The 23,156-nt window shown below is 33.8% G+C and overlaps 2 protein-coding genes across 3 annotated transcripts; one reads left to right on the top strand and one right to left on the bottom strand.

Moving 5' to 3' along the window:
• Positions 1-2,797: 2,797 nt before the first annotated feature.
• LOC114391926 (cytokinin riboside 5'-monophosphate phosphoribohydrolase LOG8-like) lies at positions 2,798-10,834 on the top strand. The gene is made up of 7 exons (XM_028352940.1): positions 2,798-2,984; positions 3,470-3,567; positions 3,739-3,769; positions 4,200-4,299; positions 4,493-4,563; positions 4,646-4,789; positions 10,446-10,834. Exons 1-7 carry the CDS (start codon positions 2,871-2,873, stop codon positions 10,536-10,538), a joined length of 651 nt encoding a protein of 216 aa, XP_028208741.1. The 5' UTR covers positions 2,798-2,870; the 3' UTR covers positions 10,539-10,834.
• A 4,085-nt stretch (positions 10,835-14,919) lies between these two features.
• On the bottom strand, positions 14,920-20,728 carry LOC114393825 (probable magnesium transporter NIPA9). 2 transcript variants are annotated; one of them, XM_028355285.1, is made up of 9 exons: positions 20,353-20,728; positions 19,841-19,939; positions 19,572-19,701; positions 19,022-19,110; positions 17,938-17,994; positions 17,745-17,803; positions 16,779-16,899; positions 16,454-16,602; positions 14,920-15,481 (listed from the first exon to the last, which is right to left on the bottom strand). In XM_028355285.1, exons 1-9 carry the CDS (start codon positions 20,461-20,463, stop codon positions 15,265-15,267), a joined length of 1,032 nt encoding a protein of 343 aa, XP_028211086.1. In that variant the 5' UTR covers positions 20,464-20,728; the 3' UTR covers positions 14,920-15,264. The 2 variants fall into 2 exon arrangements, with proteins under 2 accessions (XP_028211086.1, XP_028211085.1); XM_028355284.1 differs by having other exon boundaries at positions 16,779-16,921; positions 17,758-17,803.
• Between the last annotated feature and the right edge of the window lie 2,428 nt (positions 20,729-23,156).

Genomic DNA, 23,156 nt, shown 5'->3' with positions numbered 1-23,156 from the left:
TTTATAAATAAAATTTGTAAGTGTTCAAAATGAATTATTATTTAACCTAATACTATCAATATATAATTTAATACTAGTAAATATTTAATGTTATTAATGTTAATATATTTATTCATTTAAATATATTTTTTACAAACATTTAAATTTAATATTAGTATATATTTAGTGTCATTAATTTTATTTATTAATATTAATATATTTCATAATTTATATATTATTATATTAATATTAATTTTAATATTATCAATGTATAGATTATTAATAATATTTATTTAGTAGTAATAAATATATGCACAACTTTGGTTACACATTTAAGGTATATATAGTAGGTTTGGTTACACATTTAAGGTATATATAGTAGGGGTGTAAGTTGCTCAAGTTAGTTTTTCTTTTTTGTTTTTTTTTCAATTTTTACCCCAATCCAATTAAATTTAATTGAGTTGGATTAAATTTATCTTTTTTTAGTCAATTCAATCTAACTTTAATTGAATTGTATTAGGTTAATCATCGAGGTAGACACCTTTTTAAGTTTTGAAAAATAAATTTAAAAATTCCTCAAACTCAAAAATAGTAAAAATAAAAAATGAAAAATTAGTATTCAATTATATATAGTATAATTTTTATTCATATACTAAAGATATTTGGTGACACATTTAAGATATATATTGGCCTAATGTTCTTAGGATTAATTAAATTTTTCATTCATGTAACTTTTTATTATTATTTTCCTGCCTTGTAGTTTTTTTCAAAATGATTCTATAAGTTCCAAACCTTTATATTATATTATCGATTTATTATTAATTCCATTCTTTATGTTTCTAATGTACATAAGTAAATTTAAATTTAATTCAAGTTTTCGTCACAAATTAACATTATAATTTTATTCAGGTAATGAAACAAATGACATGCATTAGTTAGCAACAACCATCAATCAATTCTAAAATTTTAAATTAATATATCTATCACATCATTGAACAATCGCATTATTACTTTGCTAATCTCTTAACTATTATGGATTCAATATATTAATTAATCACAACTACAATTAATTTTTATTTTATCCTTACCGTTATTCGAACGTTTAATATAAGACGAATTTGATAATTTTTTCCTATATTAGATCCAATCTAAACCAAACTAAATAGAACCCATGACATTTAGTTTGAGTATTAGATTAAAATTTTTTAAATTTGAACCAATTCGAACCAAATTGAATATATATTATTAATTTTTAAATACTGAAGTTATTTATTTTTTTATATCGTTTTATGTATTTCCTTTATGTTTTACGTTCATCACCTACATTTAAAGAGATTCATTTTGACACTTTTATTTTCTTTTCTTACATAATCCTAAAAAAACACATAGACGCCTTCTTCATTTATTGTTTTGTCTCCTCATGAGAATCATTGATGTTCTCGAGCCTCTTCTAGACCTCTATCTTATCAGCAATGATAATATACTTTTAAACTTCAGATTTCCTCACAATAAATTTGATTAATTTAATATATGTCACAAGATTATTGGTTAATTTTAGAATAAAATTATTATTTTATATATTTTTTAAAACATATTTTTTATTATTTTTGTTGGTTGGGTATTTGATGATCCGAATCAAATCAATCCAATCATTATTGATTCGATTTGATTTGAATTAGACAAAAAAAAAAATCTAAAATCAAAACTAAATAAATCAATTGATTCAAATTTTATTTTCACCTAAATGATATGAAATTATCATAACAATTGCCAATTTTTATTTCATCATTATTTAAACCATCGTATCTCTGCTTACCATAAACAAATGTAAAGTTGTAAACTAATATATCTCTGTTTGTTAGTATAATATAAAGGTTTATTATCAATTTTGACTCTTTATTTGTTTAAAATGTTTAAATAGGTTTCTATTGGTTTAAAGATTTTTTTTTCATCTATGTAATATATAGTTTTTCTTTTATAATTTTTTTCCGATTTAGTTCTTCTAAAATATGTTTATTTTTTTATTATACAAAATAATTTTTTACTGTTTAAAATGTTATTTAAAACTTTTTAAAGATGAAAAATAAAAACAAATGCATTTTACACTAACTAAACAAAAAAAATACAAAGACAAAAATGAAAAAATGACAAATTATAAGAATGAAGAAAATATTTAAACATTTTCTATATTTTTGAAAGTTTCAATCAAATTCTTTATTTTCTTGAAATGTCTCAACGTGATTAAAATATGGTAAATTTTTTTAAAAAACATCTTAATGTGATAATTTTTATCCGAATTTATATCTTAACGTGGTCAACCTAGATGAGACGGAAAGGAGCCATTAAGACAGTTCACAAATAAAATAAAAGACTATGTTAAATTATTTTAAAAATAAAAGACTTAGATTGAAACTCTTACAAATAAGTAGTAGACTTAATTAGACATTTTAAATAAATAAAAGGTTTAAATATTTTTTTTTCATCTCTTTAATGTTTTTTTCATTTTCATTATTTAAAAAGAATTGTTTTAGTGTTTATAAAATTTGTTTGTTTTATTTTCTGTTTTTAAAATGTTTTAAATAACATTTGTTTACTATTTACAATATTTTTTTAAAAGAAAGTAATGTTTTAAGGGAAAAAATGAAATAAAACAAACACCATTTTGAAAAGATTAAAATAAAAAAATAAATTAGCAGGACTAAAATAAGAAAAAAAAATGCTGAAATTACATGTACGAAAAAAAATATTTAATCCTAAATAAAATTATCAACTTAGGACCGGATGTGGTATAAATTAATGTTGTTTTCGCTGTTCCAATGGTCTTGGATTTCCTCTAAGACAAAATCATCATCATCATCATCAAACGGAGGAAGAAAGAAAGAAAGAAAGAAATGGAACGTGGCTTCCCCAAAGGCAAGTTCAAGAGCCTCTGTGTCTTTTGCGGCAGCAACTCTGGCAACCGTCAAGTTTTCAGTGACGCTACCATTGAATTGGCCAATGAACTGGTCAGCTTTCTTTTGCAACACCGTCTTTTTCTTCTTATCTTCCTCTGTCGTAAAAAACTCATCTTTTTCCATAAAGGGCATTTGGGTACGTAGCTGTCAGAGAGTGCTCCTTTTCTTTTCTTTTTTTTTTCTACATTTTTTGGATAACAATCTTTTGTAGGTCCATACATATATCGCCCTGGATTATTGGTTTTGTAAAAAAGATAAAACTTTTTTGGATTTTCTTTTATCAGAATTGAAATTTCATCTCAGATTCTCAATTTATAGGTCAATACATATTACAAAAGTGAAACTTCAATTCTGATCCAAAAAAAACTTGGTTATAAAGTGTGCTTGACTTTTTTGGTTAGTCAGATAATTAATGACCATATGTGATGTTCAAAATTCGGTTTTTGTTTTCTAATGTGTGAAGAGAATAATAATTGAGCTTCAATATTGTCTTTTTCTGTGTTTTTGTGTGTTTTATTCTATGGTGTGAATTACAGGTTAAGAGGAACATTGACTTGGTGTATGGTGGGGGAAGTGTTGGGCTGATGGGCCTAATATCCCAGAGAATGTATGATGGAGGCTGCCATGTTCTAGGGTATGCCTGAAACAACATGCTTTGTATTGCAGTGTTTAGTTTATCATGGATACTCTATAGTCTATTCTTTCACTGTGTAGGCTTGTTGTTATTGGTTTAATCATTTTGTCTCACCCTTTGTTTGTTGTCTATTTGCCTTTTCTTGTATTTTTCTCCTCTCTACATATACAGGGTTATTCCAAAAGCTCTCATGCCTCTTGAGGTATTTGTGCTACTACCTGTTTAACTGTTACCTTTAATGTGCTGTGTCAGTTTACTTGTTTTTCTTTCTGTGTACAGTTAAATTGATCATTGGCAATGAACTGGTTCTTGTTTAATATTAGTTTATTTTTGGGATTTATATGATGATTTGACTGTGAAAGATACAATCTTTCAGAAGAACTAATCTGAATAGGAGTCGGAGAAATTAGAAAAAAAATCCTTTTATGGGAGGGGTGGGGGTGGGTTATTGTTTTGTGCTAAGTTTTGCTTAGTAGCATTTCACTTCTTAGTATAATGACTGATTTGGGTGAGAATTTGTTGGGTCCTTTATGATAGTAGTCCCTTTGTTATGAAAAAAAATTATGGTGCTTTCAATGTCGAAAATATGATCTTTTAATTGTTAGTAAGTTATAATTTGGCTATTTTGACAGATATCTGGTGAACCAGTTGGTGAAGTAAGAATTGTTTCAGATATGCATGAGCGTAAAGCTGCAATGGCTCAAGAAGCTGATGCATTTATCGCCCTCCCTGGTAGTTACCACAACAGCTTTCAAATAGTTTCAAAGAATAATTGATGACTGTGTGTCTTTTGACATGTTAATGTTACTAAAGATGCTCTTTCATATACTGAAATTTACTATTTTGATGTACTTGATTGCTGTATTGTGTATATAATAGTAGTTACTATTTCTTTCTTATACCCTCTCTCATTTCCTTATAATAGGAGGATATGGAACTATGGAAGAGCTGTTGGAGATGATAACTTGGGCTCAACTTGGAATTCATAAAAAACCGGTAACCTGATGTTGTTACTTAGTAGTATAAATCCTTGGTATACTAATATAATCATGTGCTAACTCAGAATCATCCTCCACAGGTTGGTCTACTCAATGTTGATGGTTACTATAACTCTTTGCTCGCATTATTTGACAATGGTGTTGAAGAAGGCTTCATTAAGCATGGTGCTCGGAATATACTTGTTGCGGCTTCATCAGCCAAAGAACTTATGATGAAGATGGAGGTCTGAGTCTAACTATGAGTAGCCATTTTTACCTTAACATGTGAAAGGAAACATCAGGAAATGTCTACATACAAAATTGCATTCAAATTGTAAACTGTTAAGAGCAGAGGTCACGAAAAGGGAAGGGGAGAGAGAGATAAGCCTTACTTCGAGGGAAGGCAACCTCCTGAGAGAGAGAGAGAGAGAGTTTTGTATTGTACGTAAGCTTTTGCATGCCCTTTATTATATGCATTCATGTATTTATACATTGGCAAGGTTACTACACAGCGTCTTTCTAACCGTACTAACGGTACTAACAGCCTTTGTAACTACCCTAACGAACTGGGTACCTAACTACGATGGCGCTATCCTCAAATCATGGTTCGTAGTCTTTCAAATAGCTGGGTCTTGAAGTTGTTCGTTTGGGCCTTGCTTCTTTGGTTTCTGGTTCCAGGCTCTCGGTGCCTTTATCAGCTTCAGTATCCTCGAGATCTTGTAGATGATTGCTAACAATACCCTCGCACGCGAACACTACCTTGTCCTCAAGGTGATGAAGGTCCCGAATTTCTGACCACTTTTCCCAGGTGGTGTCCTCTGGAGGTTGACCCTCCCATTGGACTAACACGAGTCTTGTTGGTGGGGATGATGATGTTTCGATTTTAGAATCCAGGATACACAAAGGGCGTGCTACTGGTTTCTGAGCAATGAATTGTAACGGCAAGCTATCCAGTGGTGTCGGGGAAGGGCCATGGTGTTCGCGCAAAAGTGAGCAATGGAACACGGGGTGGATCCTTGCTTCCTCGGGTAATTTGAGTCGATAAGAAACTTGACCCACGTGTTCTATTGCCTGAAATGGCCCAAAATATCTCTTGGACAATTTGGGGTGTATCAGGCCTGCTACTGTTCGTTGACGGAAGGGTCGCAGCTTAACGTAGACCCCTTGGCCGACGGTGAAGTTAACGTCACAGCACTTATCATCCGCCAGTCTTTTCATGGTCTCCTACGCCTTGTGAAGATGACGTTGTAGCTTCTGATGGATCTCTTGACGATAGGACATCAGAGAGTCCACGACCTCGTTTGCAGATGCACCCTGAAGATAATGTGGCAACGCCGGTGGTGGCTTACCATAAATGACTTCAAACGGTGTCAGCCCTGAACTGGAATGAAGGGATGTGTTGTAACACCATTCCGCTAGTGTTAGATAACGATACCAAGTAGCTGGTTGTTCGTGGACGAAGGATCTGAGGTATTGCTCTAGAACTCGATTCATGACTTCGGTTTGTCCATCGGATTGTGGGTGATAAGCCGTGCTCATGCGGAGGCGCGTCCCACTTAGCCGGAAGAGCTCACGCCAGAAGGAACTCAGGAAGAGTGGGTCTCTATCGGAGACTATGCTCTTCGGAAATCCGTGATGTTTGCAGACGATATCGATGAATAGAGAGGCAACCTTGAATGCAGAGTGGTTAGTGGGTAAAGCTCCAAGGTGGATACCCTTGGAATATCTATCCACCACAACCAAAATAACAATGTAACCGTGAGATGGAGGCAACTGAGTGATGAAATCTAGGGATATGTCCTCCCAGACCCCGGTTGGTGGCGGGAGTGGTTGAAGAAGGCCGGCGGGACGTTGTGTACTTGCCTTGGTCTGTTGACAAACACTGCATTCCTTGATGAAGCGCTTGATATCTTTTCGCAGTGAAGACCAAAAGAAATTGGATTCCAGTCTGTGTGTGGTTTTAGTTACCCCAAGATGTCCCCCTAATGGAGTTGCATGGAATTCTAGCATGAGATTGGGTATAGATGGGTTATCGTCATTTAACCATATGCGATTTTTAAACAGCAATAGCCCTTGGTGAATTCAATAGTCAGGGTGATCCTGAGGATGCTCACGCACCTTGGATAGTAGCGTTTGAAAATCCATGCTGGAATGGAGGGTGCGGCGTAGGTCGTTCATGAAGTCGAGGTTAGGCACTGATAGTAGGAGGAGCTCGTCGGAGGGTGGCGACCGGGATAAAGCATCTGCGACTGCATTGGACGTTCCCACCTTGTACTGGATCGTATAATCGAAGCCCAAAAGCTTAGAGAGGTAGTAGTGTTGTTCCGGAGTCTGGACAACTTGTGACATGAGCTCGCGGAGGCTTTTATGGTCTGTGAATATGGTGAAGGAATGACCCAAAAGGTATTGGCGCCATTTACGAACTGCTGCAACGATTGCATGGAGCTCTCTAACATAGGTTGATGCATGGATCATGCGTGGCCCAAACTGCTTGCTGAAGAATGCAAGGGGGTGACCCTTCTGCATTAAAACCGCTCCTATGCCGGCGCCGGAGGCGTCTGTCTCTATCACGAATGGTTCGTCGAAATCAGGTAAGGCAAGCACAGGGGCACTCGTCATGGCTGCCTTCAGTTGTTCAAACGCAGATTGAGCGTCTAATGACCATTCGAACGCGTCTTTGGCTAAGAGTGATGTGAGGGGAGCCGCGATCATCGCGTAATTCTTGATGAACTTCCTATAAAACCCAGTAAGTCCGAGGAAGGATCTAAGTTCCTTAGGCGATAATGGTATGGGCCACTGCACCATGGCTTGAACCTTGGAAGGCTCGGGCTCGACTCCTCTGCCAGACACTATATGCCCTAAATATTCCACTTGGTTCTGAGCAAAGAGGCATTTGGTTCGTTTGAGATGATACTGACCTTGGAGTAGAGCCTGGAAGATGACCTTGAGGTGTTCGAGATGCGAAGATAACGTCTTGCTATATACCAGGATATCATCAAAGAATACGGCCGCGAACTTCCTGAGAAATGGTGTTAGTAAGGTGTTCATGGCCGCCTGAAAGGTGGACGGTGCGTTACACAATCCAAAGGGCATCACGCGATATTTGTAGTGCCCTTGGTGTGTTCTGAAAGCCGTCTTCTCAACATCAGGGCCATGCATTAGGATCTAGTGAAACCCTTGCCTGAGATCCAACTTAGAGAACCAAGCAGCACTCCCTAGCTCGTCCAGTAATTCATTGATTGTCAGAACCGGAAAACGGTCGCGGATGGTGACTGCGTTCAAGGCACGGTAGTCAACGCACATCCTCCAGGTTCCATCCTTTTTCTTTACTAAGAGCACTGGCGAGGAGTAAGGGCTCATACTAGGCTGGATTAAGCCAGAAGAGAGGAGCTCCGATACCTGCTTCTCTATTTCTGACTTCTGAAATTGTGGGTAACGGTATGGCCTTACATTGATTGGTGTTGTGTTAGGGAGGAGGTTAATATGGTGAACGATGGTGCGAGGTGGGGGAAGGGAAGAAGGGTGTTGGAACAGGTGATGAAAACGGGTGAGAAGTGACTCAATTGCAGGTATCGGGTGAGGAAGAAGAGGTTGTGGGTTTGGAATCAGCTTTAAGTGGAATAAGGCTGATGCGGATTCGGTTTGAAGTAAACGTTTTGCCTGTGGTGCTGAGATTGGCTTTGGTCCAGTAGTGACATCTGCGTGTAACTCGATGGGCCGACCCATATAGGTGAACTTCATGGAAAACGCGGTGTAATCAGTGGTTATAGGCCCAAATTGTCGTAACCATTCTATGCCTAAGACTGCATCTGCACCACTGATAGGAAGCAAATGGAATGTGACCGTGAATTGGTGGCCCTGGAGGGACAGCGAGGTATCGAGGCAGACTTGGTTTCAGTCGAGGACTGAGTCATTACCCACTAAGACATGGAGAGGGCTCGTGTTTTGGGCTTTTAGGTGGAGGAACTGGGCAATACGGGGCTGGAGGAAGTTATGAGTACTTCCACTATCTATGAGGATGGTGAGAGAGGTGTGATTGATAACTCCGACGAGACGGAAAGTCTCGGAGGAGGGAAGGCCAGAGAGAGCATGAAGGCTAACGTGAGGAGAATTTAGGTCTAAGGATGGGTCAAAGTCTAGAGAAGTTGCTGGTTCTTGTTCTGGTGATGGTGTTGAGGGAAGGTCAAGGATAGGTTCATCTGGTACAGGAGAAGGGTTGTCGGCGATAAACAAGAGCATGCATCCCTTGCAGCGATGGGTAGAGCTCTATTTTTCGTCGCAGTTGTAATAGAGGCCCTTCTCCCGCCGGAGGGCCATCTCGTCTGGTGTCCTTTGGACATAGGTGGATTGTGACTTCCGGTTAGGGGGAAGATATGACGGAGATGGGGTGTTGTGGGGTCGCAGTGGCGCTTGCCAGCGATCTCGCAGCTTTGCAAGAGCCATGGCTTGTGGAAGCGAGATAGGTTGAAGTGCTAACACTTCACGGCGTATGTCTTGTGCTAAACCTGAAACAAAACAGCTTAACAGAAAAGGTGGTGGCAAGCCGATAACGCGATTAGCTAACCGTTTGAACTCGGTTAGGTATTCGTTCACCATGCCACGTTGCGTCAGCTTGAAAAGAGCTCCTTTAGGGTCATTGTAATACGAAGGCACGAACCTGGATTCCAAAGCCTGTAAGAACCCTGACCAAGAAGTGATGAAGCCGTTCCTAAATATCCACTGATACCAGCTTAACGCAGCCCCATCAAGGTAGAAGGAGGCCACTGTAATCCGTTCTTCTTCCGGTGTATTTTGGTATTCAAATAGCTGGGAAATCTTGAAGATCCAGCCCAGGGGGTCGCGGCCGTCGAACCTCGGAATGTCCAGTTTGACAGTATTGCGCTAATGGAACTGGGTGGCGGAACCGGTTTGCTCGCGCGCAGGAGAACGCAAGTGAAGGTGATCGAGGATCGAGTCCACCTTCCCGGAAAGCTCTGAATATTTGTTGACGAGATCAGCGTGTTTGTCAAGAAGTGTTGATTGGCTGTTGGACAGATGGACGATGGCGTCCTCAAGTCTGTCGGTGGTAGTTTTTCTTGTTGTGTGGTCTGCCATGGTGGACGTGGCGCCGGCAGGTCAGACTAGTGTTAAGAGCAGAGGTCACGAAAAGGGAAGGGGAGAGAGAGATAAGCCTTACTTCGAGGGAAGGCAACCTCCTGTGAGTGAGAGAGAGAGAGAGAGAGAGAGAGAGAGTTTTGTATTGTACGTAAGCTTTTGCATGCCCTTTATTATATGCATTCACGTATTTATACATTGGCAAGGTTACGACACAGCGTCTTTCTAACCGTACTAACGGTACTAACAGCCTTTGTAACTACCCTAACGAACTGGGTACCTAACTACGATGGCGCTATCCTCAAATCATGGTTCGTAGTCTTTCAAATAGCTGGGTCTTGAAGTTGTTCGTTTGGGCCTTGCTTCTTTGGTTTCTGGTTCCAGGCTCTCGGTGCCTATATCAGCTCCAGTATCCTCGAGATCTTGTAGATGATTGCTAACATAAACTGATGAATGGTAGATTGATTTACTAAACTTAAAAGAAAAATAAAAGTAATTGAACATATGTGTTAGTTGGTATGTCATTATAGGGTCCTGCTAAGGCTGCTGTCTACTAATCCGTTAAAGAGTTAGCATTGGATACCTAAAATAGATCATTGGCATAAGAACCTTTATCTTTCCATATATTCTGACTTGGCTCATGAGAATAGAATTGGAGCTCACATTTTGTCCTATATTCATCTCTTTCAAGGCTCATGAAGATTTTTCTGTTTTCCTGTTACTTATTAAAGAAGTGTTTAGACTAGACTTTAGAGTACTGTTACTGTGTTAATTATAGCTCTAAATGCTAAATTCACCTTTTTGCAGCAATATTCTCCTTCCCATGAACATGTAGCTCCTCATGATAGCTGGCAGACAAGGCAATTGGGTAATTATGCAGAACAGGAAAATGCAGAATGAAACATTGATTGGTTGAAGGATTATCCAAATTTTTTATTTTTTTGATGTAACTCTTCATCACTTGAAATGTATACAAGAGTCCCTGTGTATGGGGCCATATGTTGTTTGTTACTTACTGTGCATTGATTTTTTTGAAGTTCTGGTTTTGCATCATTTCATTTCATGATCAATCGAGTCACTGTGAGAAAGTCATATTTGGTTGTTATTTAACACTGTTTAAAGGGTAAAAAAGTGCATTGAAATTGTAAATAGACAGAGGCTAGTATTTTTATGGCAAATTAAATCTCAGTTGTGCATCATGGGGTGGCAGCTGGCTCCACTATGCAGTGCCAAAATTAGACAATATAGGTGAATCATGGTACCATAGAAGAAAGTAGAGTGATTAATCTCCATAATTTGGCAACTATTGTAGTCTTTTTTCTTTTCTATTAAAAAAGCAGCCCTACCTCAAACATTCTAAATGGATGCGCTGCTAGGATAACTGTCGTATAATTTTGGTTTAAATAAACTTGTATCTTTGGAACAAAGATGTTCAAATTATAAGTATAGTTGGTAAAATATAAATCTTGTCTCTGTATATTGAATTACTGAACCTATCCCATAGAGTGTTGATTTTTGTATTTAATTAGTTGATTGTAAAAAATTTGTAGAGTTTATCATAATTAGACTCTTATTAAAAAAACCCAATGATTCTCAATTATATGAAATTTACTATTAGATTACATCGTAAAAAGTCATACACTATGATAACAGTATAAAAAATCAGTACACTATGATTAGATAAACAGTATAAAAAATCAATACCCCATGCAGTGATGGATTCAACATTTTTTTCCCCGGTGGAAGCAACAAATAGTTTATAATATTTTTAAATAGAAAAATATCATAAATTTTTATAAAATACATAATATCATAACAAAAGAATTGTCTAAAATACTTAAATTTCCATGAGTTACAATTGCTCTTTATGCATTTTTATTAAAAATTCTCTTGTAATTATTTCATTGTCAATATAATAATAAAAAACTCTCTTTATATATAACCAAACAATCATTCAATCACTTATCTTTTTACATATGATTCTGCATTCTATTCTTCATAAAATTAATAGAGAAACATCTTAAATGACATTCTGTTATTCCATTTCTTGTTTTATTTAGAAATTAGGATGAAATAACTCAAATAAAAACATGTAGTGTAAGTTAATAAATTAATCGTTGTGGTATATTGAATGTCTATTAGAGGAGCTCGAGTATTGAAAATTAAGTTATTATTTTGGCCTTCTATTTTTTTTAGGTTCAATTTAATCCTTTTATTTTAAAAAAGTTTAATTTGATCCCTTAATTTATATATATTAGATTCAATTTAATCTTTTTATTTTTAAAATTTCTAATTAGGTCATTATTTTTTTAAAATGGATTCAATTTTATTTCCTTTTTTGAAAATATTTGAAGATGATAGGAGAAAAATAAGATCAAATTGAACTCATTTTAAGAAATAAAGTATTGGAAAATACCCAAGTCCCACATCGGCTGCCTCAATCCTTGAAGTGCGGCTTATATATCTGTTGGGCAACTTCACTTAATGCCAATTGATTTTAAGATGAAATCTAACATGGTATCAGAGCAGGTTCACCTCGTCTTCACTTCCGCTGCGCGTATTGGGAAATACCCAAGTCCCACATCGACTGCCTCAATCCTTGGAGTGCGGCTGGATCAAATTGAACACAAAAAAATAAATTAGAAGACTAAAATAATAATTAAATCTAAACATTAAAAGGATAAAATAATAAAATTAGTATCAATTTATTTTTTCATTTTATTTCTTATATTTTTTTATATATTTTAAAAATATTATCTTATAGGAATAATACTTATTTTTTTATAAGGACATTTTTTTATCATACATAAGAAAATAAATTTAGTGGGGAAAACAACACAACACCTGCATCCGTCTCTGACACTGAGTGTATTCTAATTTAATCCTTGAAATACCGGTGCTGAAACAATTTGTTAATAATCAGTCACGTTAACTATGTGAAATAGGATTATCGAGGAACTATTATTAGTATGACCCTTGTTATAGTGATTCTTTACGTCTGATTAGTCATTTATTTGGTTCCATCTTCATCATGGATTTTTCACTACACAATATTACTATTACGGGCGTCTTTGTTATGGTTGATCAATTGGGCCAATTTACTAATTGGGATATTTTTTTCCAAATTATTAATTTTGAATTATTATCGATATTAGAATATGTCCTAATAGATGTTATGATTTCTGAGTTTATCAATTACAATTTCTATTTTTCTAATAATTTTTAACTAAAGTTGTAAACTTTTTTATGATTTTTTTTAATTTACGACTTGTTGTATAAGTTTTTTTTAGGATTTCAAAGTCATTTTTTTTAAAAAAATTAAATAATTTTTTAATTTAATTATTTAATAAATAAATGTTTTTAATTTTATTTAATATTTTGTATCTATTTTGTATATGATTTTATAGATTTTTTATATTGTTTTATTTAATATATTTTCTATATTGTTTTACTAATGTTAAGGATTTTTATTTGTTTTATAAATTAATAAAATAATAAAAAAACTTAAATTTAAATGTTTAATATTATTTGATAATGTAAGAAATTATTAATTTTCTTAATAATAATTATAAAAAATAATTAATTTTTTTAAAAAAGACTTACACATGATCATGATCACCTCAACAACAATAAACAATTACACATGATGATCATACTAGAACGAGAAGGAAGAGATGATAGAACAAGAAAACAAAATCCACCTACAAGTGCAACAACATGAGAGACCTAGATGCGTGTATACAAGAACTTGTTGTGGGACATCAACCCACTATTAATATTTTTCCGAAGATGTAATTTTCATTTAAATTTAAGTCTTTTTAAATTTTAATTTTTTTCAAATTTATGTCTTTTGCATTATTTTTTAATTTAAAAATAAAATAAAATTCCTTAACATTAGAAAAATATATAAAATATTAAATATAGAAAATATATTAAATAAAACAATATTAAAAAAATATATAAAATATTAAATAATATTAAATAAAACTAAAAAAGTATAAAAAATTTACTTATTAAATAATTAAATTTAAAAAATTATTTACAATTTGAAAAAAATTACAAAATATATTAAATAAAATAATATTTCAAAATATATCAAATATTAAATAAATCCATATAAAAAATATATATATAATTTAAATAAAACAAAAAAAAACAATGATTTATTAAATAATTAAATTAAAAAATTATTTACAATTTTAAAAAATAATACGAAAAAAATAAAAAATAAAAAATGAATTTGAAGTTACTTTGAAGTTGTAAAAATAAAAAATAAAAACTTATACAACTTTGAAGTTGTAAATCTTTTCAAAAAAATAACTACAATTGTAAAAAAAATTACGACTTTAGTTAAAAAAAATAAAAATAGAAGTCGTAATCGATGTTACGAGTTATTTCAAGATGAATAATAATTCAAAATCCACACTTATTAGTAATTTCGAAAAAAAATCTCTCCCACTTAATAAATTGACCTACCAATTGCTTTGGTAAAGCACAAAGTCCATATGAGAAATGACATTTGAATCCTTTATCCCCTTATTTGTATCCTGCATCACTCATTGCATTTTGAAATATAAATTTATATTTTAAAATGAATTTTTCGAGATATAATGAGAGGCATCGGATTTAATAAGGGAAGTGCAGGAAACAAATGCCTACACAAAGTTATTACTTCCTAAAGAGGACCCTTTTCCATTTATGCTTTCCTGATCATAATTTAAACATGTGCAAAAGTTTTCATTCCAAAGTTATACAAGATTACAATTTAAAAAATAAATGATAATAATAATAATAAAGACTTATTATTTTATGAAAGAGTTTTCTTCTTTTCTTAGTTGTTTAAGTACTAAATAAATCGTTCTTTTTTTTTAAAAAAAAGTACTAAATAAATCGTGAGATACAACATCTAGAAGGATAATCACATATAGGAACTTCTTGCATCTCTTATGAACAGTGTTTCTTGCATGCTTCAAAATCACTGCTCATCTAGATGCTACATACTCCCTAAATTTACCTATATAAACAGTGATTTTGAAGCAACGTGTTAGAATCAATTCTTTTTTCCTTTGCACGTTATTCTAACAAAGAGAAGAGTTAACAACACAATTTCTAACACTCAATTTTTTTTTTATAGAACACTCTCTAATTGGTTAAAATTTATTAAAAATACAAATTATGTGTTGCTACAAAATTTATTAAAACCAAAAACTGTGATTTTCAACAAATATTAGTCAATAGTAGTGTGTGTTATTATCATTTCTCTTCTAACAAAAGCCACAGCTATAGGCAAAGATCCCAACTGCATACGAATAAACTGTTTACCAATTTGTTTAAGTGCAAGTAAAACAAATTTTGTATGTTGGTATGCTATCATCACTGTCATATACAATCCTTGAAAGCAAAAATAGTGTAAGTTCATGAATAGTTTTTACAAGGTGGCATCTGAAGTTAACAAACATTTCATCCAAAATGTGTGAGCCAGAAGCAATGAATGATCACCAAAATGTCATGCCCTCTGAAGAAGCGCCACTATAATATACAGAATTGGCCTTGGCAGACGGATTAGAAAGCAACTTAATGCTTAGAAATCCTGGGGATGAAGGAACATTATCCAGCTCATGTCAACTCAAGCTTTTTCTTTGGAAGATGATGATAGTAAATGATTTAATGTTGCTGCTTGAATGACAGCACTTGGACTTGGTTCTCTCACACGGGAAGAAGAGGCTCCTCTAAGGCCAAAATTCTTCTCCACATTGCTTCTTTTTTGTCGTGAAGAACAAGAAAGGAATCTTACTAACCGTGTAGAACCAACAAGTAAAATCACACCAACAATAATAAGTAGCCTGCAGCATAATGTTTCATATGTATAAGAAAATGAAGATTTTCATTTTGTTTGAGAAACAAAGAATTACTAGACAGGGTCTTTCCAAAATAGTCTCAATCTATATTTTCAATTATGATTCTCTAGTTAAAATAAAGACTGCCACAACAAATTAGATGAAAGCCACCAAATGTTTGTAACAGGCAACTAAACATGATGTAGCTTCTTCCAGAGGGAAATAAGTATTTTCAATTATGATTCTCTAGTTAAAGCTGTTGTTTCTGCATTGTTTGTTGTAAGGAACCTTGGAAAGCAATGAATGTGAAATCTTTTAACTTCCAATCCATTGGTAAGATCAATGTAGATGAAAACCAACAGTTATCATTCTTGATTTCTGAAATGGGGAACAGATTGATAAGAACCTTGGGAGAATCACACCACCAAAGCTTGTTGTAGTTGAAGAGCCCAAGGCCTTACAAATCCCACACCAGAGAACATACTTCCAATGCGAGACTCAAGTTCCATACTTTGCAATTGGATCCTAACATTCCACTTATTTGCAAGTGCAAAACATGATCAAAAGCTTTGGTACCAATTGATAAGAAACTTAAGAGTATAACACCATACAAACTAGTCATTATTGTTGGAGAGTCCAAGGCCTTACAAATCCCATGCCAAAATCCCATACTAGCTCCGTGGGACTCTAGACCCATACCTTGAAATTGGATCCAAATAGAGATTTTCTCAGATGGATACTTCTCAATTCTCCATGAATGATGGACTCTATAAATCTAAAAGTTCAACTTGTCTTCTGTTCCAAAAGGCCATGAATACCTTGCCACTCCTGAGTCTTCTTTCATTTTTGTATGCATGCATGTTTATTATGTGTGAAGAGAAAAAACAGAAGGGTTGAAGTTTAATTTGGATTTTTTCCTTTGTTAAAACAAAAAACAAAACAAAACTGTAAAACACAAAACATAACATCTTATATTACCATCCAAGAAGAAGTGCCAAGCGAGCTTTTGGCTCCGAAGGAAGTCGTTCACCCAAAGCAAGCATCCCAGCAAGAACACCAGTCAAAATTGAGGCCACAGCTGCACATGTGGAAACTACAATAGCCCTCCCATGCTTTAGACCACGTGTCTGAAGGAGCAGGGAAGATAATGATTATTTAAAGAGGTTATTGTCTCTTAAATTGGAAGCGTAGAGCATGGACAAGTATCTAGGCAGTTTGACAGAAACAGGTTAAATGCTCTCCATGCTTAAAGGGTGTAATAGATCTCATAATAGTAGACATATAAAAGTGAGCTTCAGAATACCTGGTAGTAAATGCCTGTGCCACTACAACACACGCTGATCATGATGCACATAGGAACCAACAGCTTGGGAAAGCCTTGCTCTAGGAATAGAAATCCCATCTTTGATATTACAGATGACATCCTGCATTTAGGTGTAAACAAAACTAAAAGTGATGTATAATCATGTTCTGTTCTCTGTCATGCAAGTAATATTTGTAATATGCAAGTTTTGTTCATTGCCAATAGAATTTAGTTACGGTTTAGCCTCCAAGAAAAAATGTTAAAATCATAAGCTAATAGAAAGCAATGATAGGCTATATGAATGGCTTCAGACTTGGCATAACTGCATTAGTAGCTACAGTAAAATAGTCAAAACTAAGATGATGATGACGATTAATGCCAAAGAAGTTGCTGGTAATATTTTTTTAAAGGCTTCATTTGCCATGTCCAGTTGGCTGAATTGGTTGCCACGTTAAGTTGCCTGAACTGGTTGCATCTCTGTTTGGAAATATAATATGGCATGGTGACTGTGGCAGCCTTTAAATTATTTGAAACTAAATGGAAGACATGAAAGAAAAAATGTGGTTGGGGTAGCAAAAAATAAGGACACTATTGCCCATAATTAAAATTTTTTTAACAATAAAAAAATTAAGTTTTAGTCCAAAATAAAATGTGAAAATGTCAAACACAAGTGTGTAGAGGTTAGCAGTCCCCTACATATGATAATAACTTATCCTCCTAATGTTGTTATTCTCTTTTCACTCCGAGAACCATTTTTTATCCAAAAAAAGAAACTACCAGAACACACGAGAAATAATATTACTAAACTCCAAACCATGCAATGATTAATTATCTTGTAGCAGACAACTGTTAATTTAACTGTCAGAATCTTCATCCTGATATTAAGGAGTTGCTGTATATGAAAAATTAGATGTATCTGATTATGAATAGAATACATAAAAAAAGTGGAGAGGGAAGCAAAAGTACCCAAACAAAATACCAGATTCAAAGCCATAGATGACTTCCTCAACGACGTCATATTCCATCTGTATAACTTAAAAAAGTCAAGTGATAGAAGTACAGAAAACAACACAGCTCATTAAATCACCATGCATGGGTGTTCTCAATTAAAATAAGCATGTAAATCTAAAGTGTTACAGCATGGATATAACATGAATACCATCTCTTGTTCTCTTCGTTGGCGCTTGCATATTCGAAGCCATCCACTAAGAAGTATCTTCACAAGAGTTTCAAACAATTAAAATATAAGAGTTTAATGATCATATGTACCAACAGTGTAACCAATCACCAATCACCATTGATATGACTTTTAGGGCTAGTTATCATAAAAGTCAACAAACTTACCATACATGGTTGGTTGTGATTGGATGACAGTATAAAACTGTTTTACACTGTCTGTTAGTGCATAGCCTATTTTCTCAAAATATAAACAATGTTTGGAATATAGTATATTGCACTGGCAATTGGTGAACTCAATCACTCACAGAGAAGTCTTAAAGCCTATACGAAAATACCATCAGTAAGTATTGTAACCAATAGTCTTCTAATAATGCTACCAGCAAAATGCCTTAAGTGATAAGAGACCAGCAAAATGCCTTAAGTGATAAGAGACCAGCAAAATGCCTTCATATTGACTTGAAAAGGAAGTTAGTGATGAATGATACGCATAGATTCAAGAACCAAGGGATAACTTTAACAAAATGACTAGGAAAAATTGATTACTACACAATCAAAGAATAATTTAATTTTAAAGACACGTATAACTTTACACATTGATTATATGTAATCATTAAGGGTGACATCAGTTTGCATTTTAAATGCACTAGATATATGGGAAAATAACATTTCATGAAAATAATGGTAAAACCAGATTATCAATGAATCAGACGAGGTTTTTCTTGGACAAATAAGAAATGTGATTTTAGAAACTTATACAACTTCATGCATGAATTATAAGCCACTATTAAGCATGACATTTGGCATTTATACACACTAGACTCAAAGCCAAATATACGTTTGGCAGCCACACCATGCATAGGCTTCCAATTAATACTAGAATACCACTATGTCTTTTTTCACATTGATTTCAAGTATTTCCTCTCAAACTTGTTACTATATCTCAAAAATAAAGTGATACAAACATCTTGCCATGATGCCAAACTTATGAATGCTAAATATCTCTGATCAATTCATAAAGGCAACTTGACTATAAAATAAGTTGATTTGTAAGACAAGGTACCTACAAACAAGATGAAAACAATAAATGCCAGCCCTGGTATGTGAAAAATAGATAGAGCAACCACCTCTTGCTCCTCACCTCCAGCACCAACTCCTAAACATAGAAAACATATAATATTTAACCAGTTAGCATCACCCAGATACAATATAAAATATGTTAGTAGAATAACCTTTCATTGCAAACTTGGTTTTGTCAGCAGCCAAATAATAAAAAAGAGGAATACTCCAGAAAAAAATTGGTTCATTGCTAAGGTCCTCAGACACTGGAGTGTAATACAACAGTATACAAACAAATAAATTGATCACAGCTACTTGTATTATATGTAGATCTAATTCTGAACTATACGAAAAGCTAGAAGATTCATCACTAAAACATAATCATAAAAATGAATTATAAAAAAATTACATCTTTTTTCTGATTTAACATGCTTTTTTCTTCTTCTAATAATTACACTTCCCCCCTTCCTCTCCCCCGACAACCTTGCTCCCCGTGGTGTTAAAGGAAGCAGAATCAGGTAAACAAAATGCTCTACGGCAAATAAAAACTTACTTTACCTATTGTGCCAAAACCTGCTAATGTAATGCCAACCCAATCAACAGCATTCATGACTTCCTTGAGATAAAAATGAGAAAAGATTGAAAGAATTGCTAGTCCACAGCCAGAAACTGGTTGGATGACAGAGACCTATTATACATTAGACATAAGAAAGCCACCATAACAACGTCAAATACCTAAGCAAAACACTAGAAGAACATGCTAAGGGTTAAGAAATCCCTTCAAATTGAGTGCGATTTTTTGTCACTTCATAACATATAGCACTTACTGGAGCCAGAGACAATGCCCTTAGCATCAATAATGCCCCAAATATATCTATTAGAAAACCTACCACCCAGGTTTTGTTTAAAGCATAAGACCTTATGACCTGCAAATACAATGAGATCAATAATCACATAGTCACTTCATACCCGCATAACCTTAAATACAAAAAAAAAAAAAAAAAGTGATCTTGGTATTTATTCCATCCTCATATTCTCACTCAAATCATACACATGCATAGAAAATGTCCAATTTCACATTGACACCAAATAAACACAGCTATAGAAACTAATAACGACTACAAATTTCATACACACCCACATGTTTCAAATGAAAATATTACCAAAAAAGGAGAAAATGTCCAATTTCACATTGATACCAAATAAACACAGCTATAGAAAGTAATAATGACTACAAAATTCATAGACACCCACATGTTTCAAATGAAAATATTACCAAAAAAGGTGAGATCTTTAGTGAAAACAAAATCAAATTTTAAAAATAGAACTTTAGACATGCCTTGAGTTTGAAAGAGAGAGGTGGAAGAATGATAGTGCCCTTCTTCTGAAGGATCTTTCCGATGTTGTTGCCAGCGGTGGCAGCCACCGTTAACAGAATAGATTCCCACATGCCACTGTCTGAAAATGTTTCAACTTTTCTTCCTCTTTGTTGCACTGCTAACTCTCTGTTACTCTGTTCTGTTGGTTTGGTCTCCTTAACGATCTGTTGTTAGACTGTTACTTTCAAGTTTCAATTGTTATGCTACCTAAGAAGCTACCAATTATTTCTTATTAGTGTAATATATTAACACTAATATCAATTAGTATATAAACTAGTGGTTGGATTTGATGAGCTTAAATACTAAATTTCATAATTAGAAATGAAGAACTTCGGATACTCGAGAGAAGAGTTTGATTTATGAATTTTATGTGTCTACAACAAATCAAATGAATGTGTTTTTTTTCTTCTACTTTTTTATTATTATATTACAAAGTTATATTATTTTTAATATCATTTATTTGATACTCAATAATTAATAAAGAAATAAATCACTTAATTAAGAGATATAAATTCAATATCACTTATATTAACCATTAGCATTGTTGATTCAAATGAATAAGTATCAACTTATTAAAAAAATGAATAGGTATTAACACAATTATATTGCTAATTCTTATTCAACATTTGTTCATTTGGTTAGTATATTAATAATGTGTGAAATACATTAACAACTGAAGTTTATACTGAACCTGTATAAAAAAATATTTATTTTGGGGTTTTAAAATACCTATTTTTTGTATATAAAAAAACCTTTTTTAAGGCAATAGTTTCTTGTATCTGATACTTTTTAAATGTTTTATTAAAATTTGAACCTATTGTTGGAGTAATTCTTTGAGATGTACCAGAGGTTGAAGTTTGTCCTTTCTCGTCATTTTCATCAAGAAATACTTGGGTAGGTTGCTGCCTATTCCAATCCCAAGTGTTTTCTTCATCAAAAACAACATCCTTGCTGATCACAATTTTCTTTGTACTAGGATTAAACAATTTGTAAGCTTTGGAGGTTTCACTTACACCAATAAACACATATTTTTTAGCTTTGTCATCAGGTTTCTTTCTTTTCTGATCAGGAACATGGGCAAAGGCAATGCATCCAAATTTTTTGAAGTGATTCACATATGGTTTTCTCCCACTCCAAGCTTCTTTAGGAGTCATGTTTTGAACAACAAATGTTGGGCTTCTATTCAAAATATGAACACTCCAATTTACGGCTTCTGGTAAAAAATTCTTTGGAACCCTTCCTCATGTCCTTAAGCTCCTTACCATGTTAAGAATTGTCCTATTCTTCCTCTCTGATGCACCATTTTGTTGTGATGTATAGGCTATTGTGAGTTCTCTTCGTAGGCCATGCTCTACACAAAAATTTTCAAAAACATTTGAGCAATATTCACCACCACGATCTATATGAAGGGTCTTGATATTTTTTCCAGCCTCATTTTCAACACGAGCTTTAAAAAATTTGAATGCAGTAAATGCTTCAGATTTTTCCTGCAAAAAATAAATCCAAGTTTTTCTTAAAAAATCATCAATGAAGGTAATTAAATAACTTTTGCCTCTATTGGAAGATGGACTTATTGGCCCGCATATATCTGAATGTACCAACTCCAGAACATCCTTTACTTTCCATGACTTGTTTTTAGGAAATTGAGAACAATGTTGTTTGCTAACAAGAAAATCTTCACACACTTAGGAAGGGGCTGCAATTGGAGGAAGTCTTGTCACCATGTTCTTCTGATTGTGAGTCTTTAATCCACCAAAACTCAAGTGGCCATAACGAAAATGCCATAACCATGAAGGATCTTTGATTTCAGCCACTAAGCAAGACTGAATAGTTTCGATCTTCAATGGAAACAACCTATTGGAACTCATTTGTACAACAACAATAACACCTCTAGTAGAATCATAAATTTCACAAGCACCATGTTTAATAGTAATGACATATCCCTTCTCTTGTAATTGACTAGCACTTAACAAGTTACTTTTTAAGTCAAGTACATACAATACATTAGAGATTGTTTCCACAAAACCATTCTTTGTTTTTATTTTAATATCACCTTTACCCTTTACTTTTATAGAGGAAGAATCACCAAAACTAACAGTTGAATGAAAATCTTCATTTAGATGAAAAAAAGAGGACTTACTTCCACTCATGTGATTATTGTAGCTTGTATCTACATGTCAAACATCTGATTTTGGTTCCTCACTATTTTGAACAGTAGTGTTTCAGCTTCATTCTCTTCAACAAACTTTGAAATTGCTTCCTTTTCTTTGTCGCGTGGCAGCTTTGTATAACATTCAGAACGATAATGGCCAAACCTGTGACACCGATAACACTCAATCTTAGATTTATCAAATTGATTTCGTCCTCTACCTCTGCCATCGTTGTTGTTTTGATCTCCCCGTCCTCTGCCTCTACCACTTTTCCCTGTGCCCTTACCTCTGCCTCTTGAAGAGGTAGATGCCTTCAAAGCTTGCTCTTCTGTAATTGTATCTTGATTCATCTTCTACTCATGAACTAGCAAAGAACTCTGGAGCCTATCAAGGGAGAGTGTATTAACATCTTTGGATTCTTCAATGGAACACACAACATAGTTGTACTTTGGTGCCATGGAACGCCAGATCTTCTCAACTATAACAACATCTTCCATCTTTTCACCATGGAATCACATTTTATTTTCAATTGTCATGGTTCTTGAAAAATAGTTGGTTACCGATTCATCACTCTTCATGTGTAACATTTCAAATTCCTTTCTCAAGACTTGAAG

Source organism: Glycine soja, chromosome 17 (assembly GCF_004193775.1).
Source record: "Glycine soja cultivar W05 chromosome 17, ASM419377v2, whole genome shotgun sequence".
NCBI classification, from domain to species: Eukaryota; Viridiplantae; Streptophyta; class Magnoliopsida; order Fabales; family Fabaceae; genus Glycine; species Glycine soja.
This window is presented reverse-complemented; position numbering and strand designations above follow the sequence as displayed.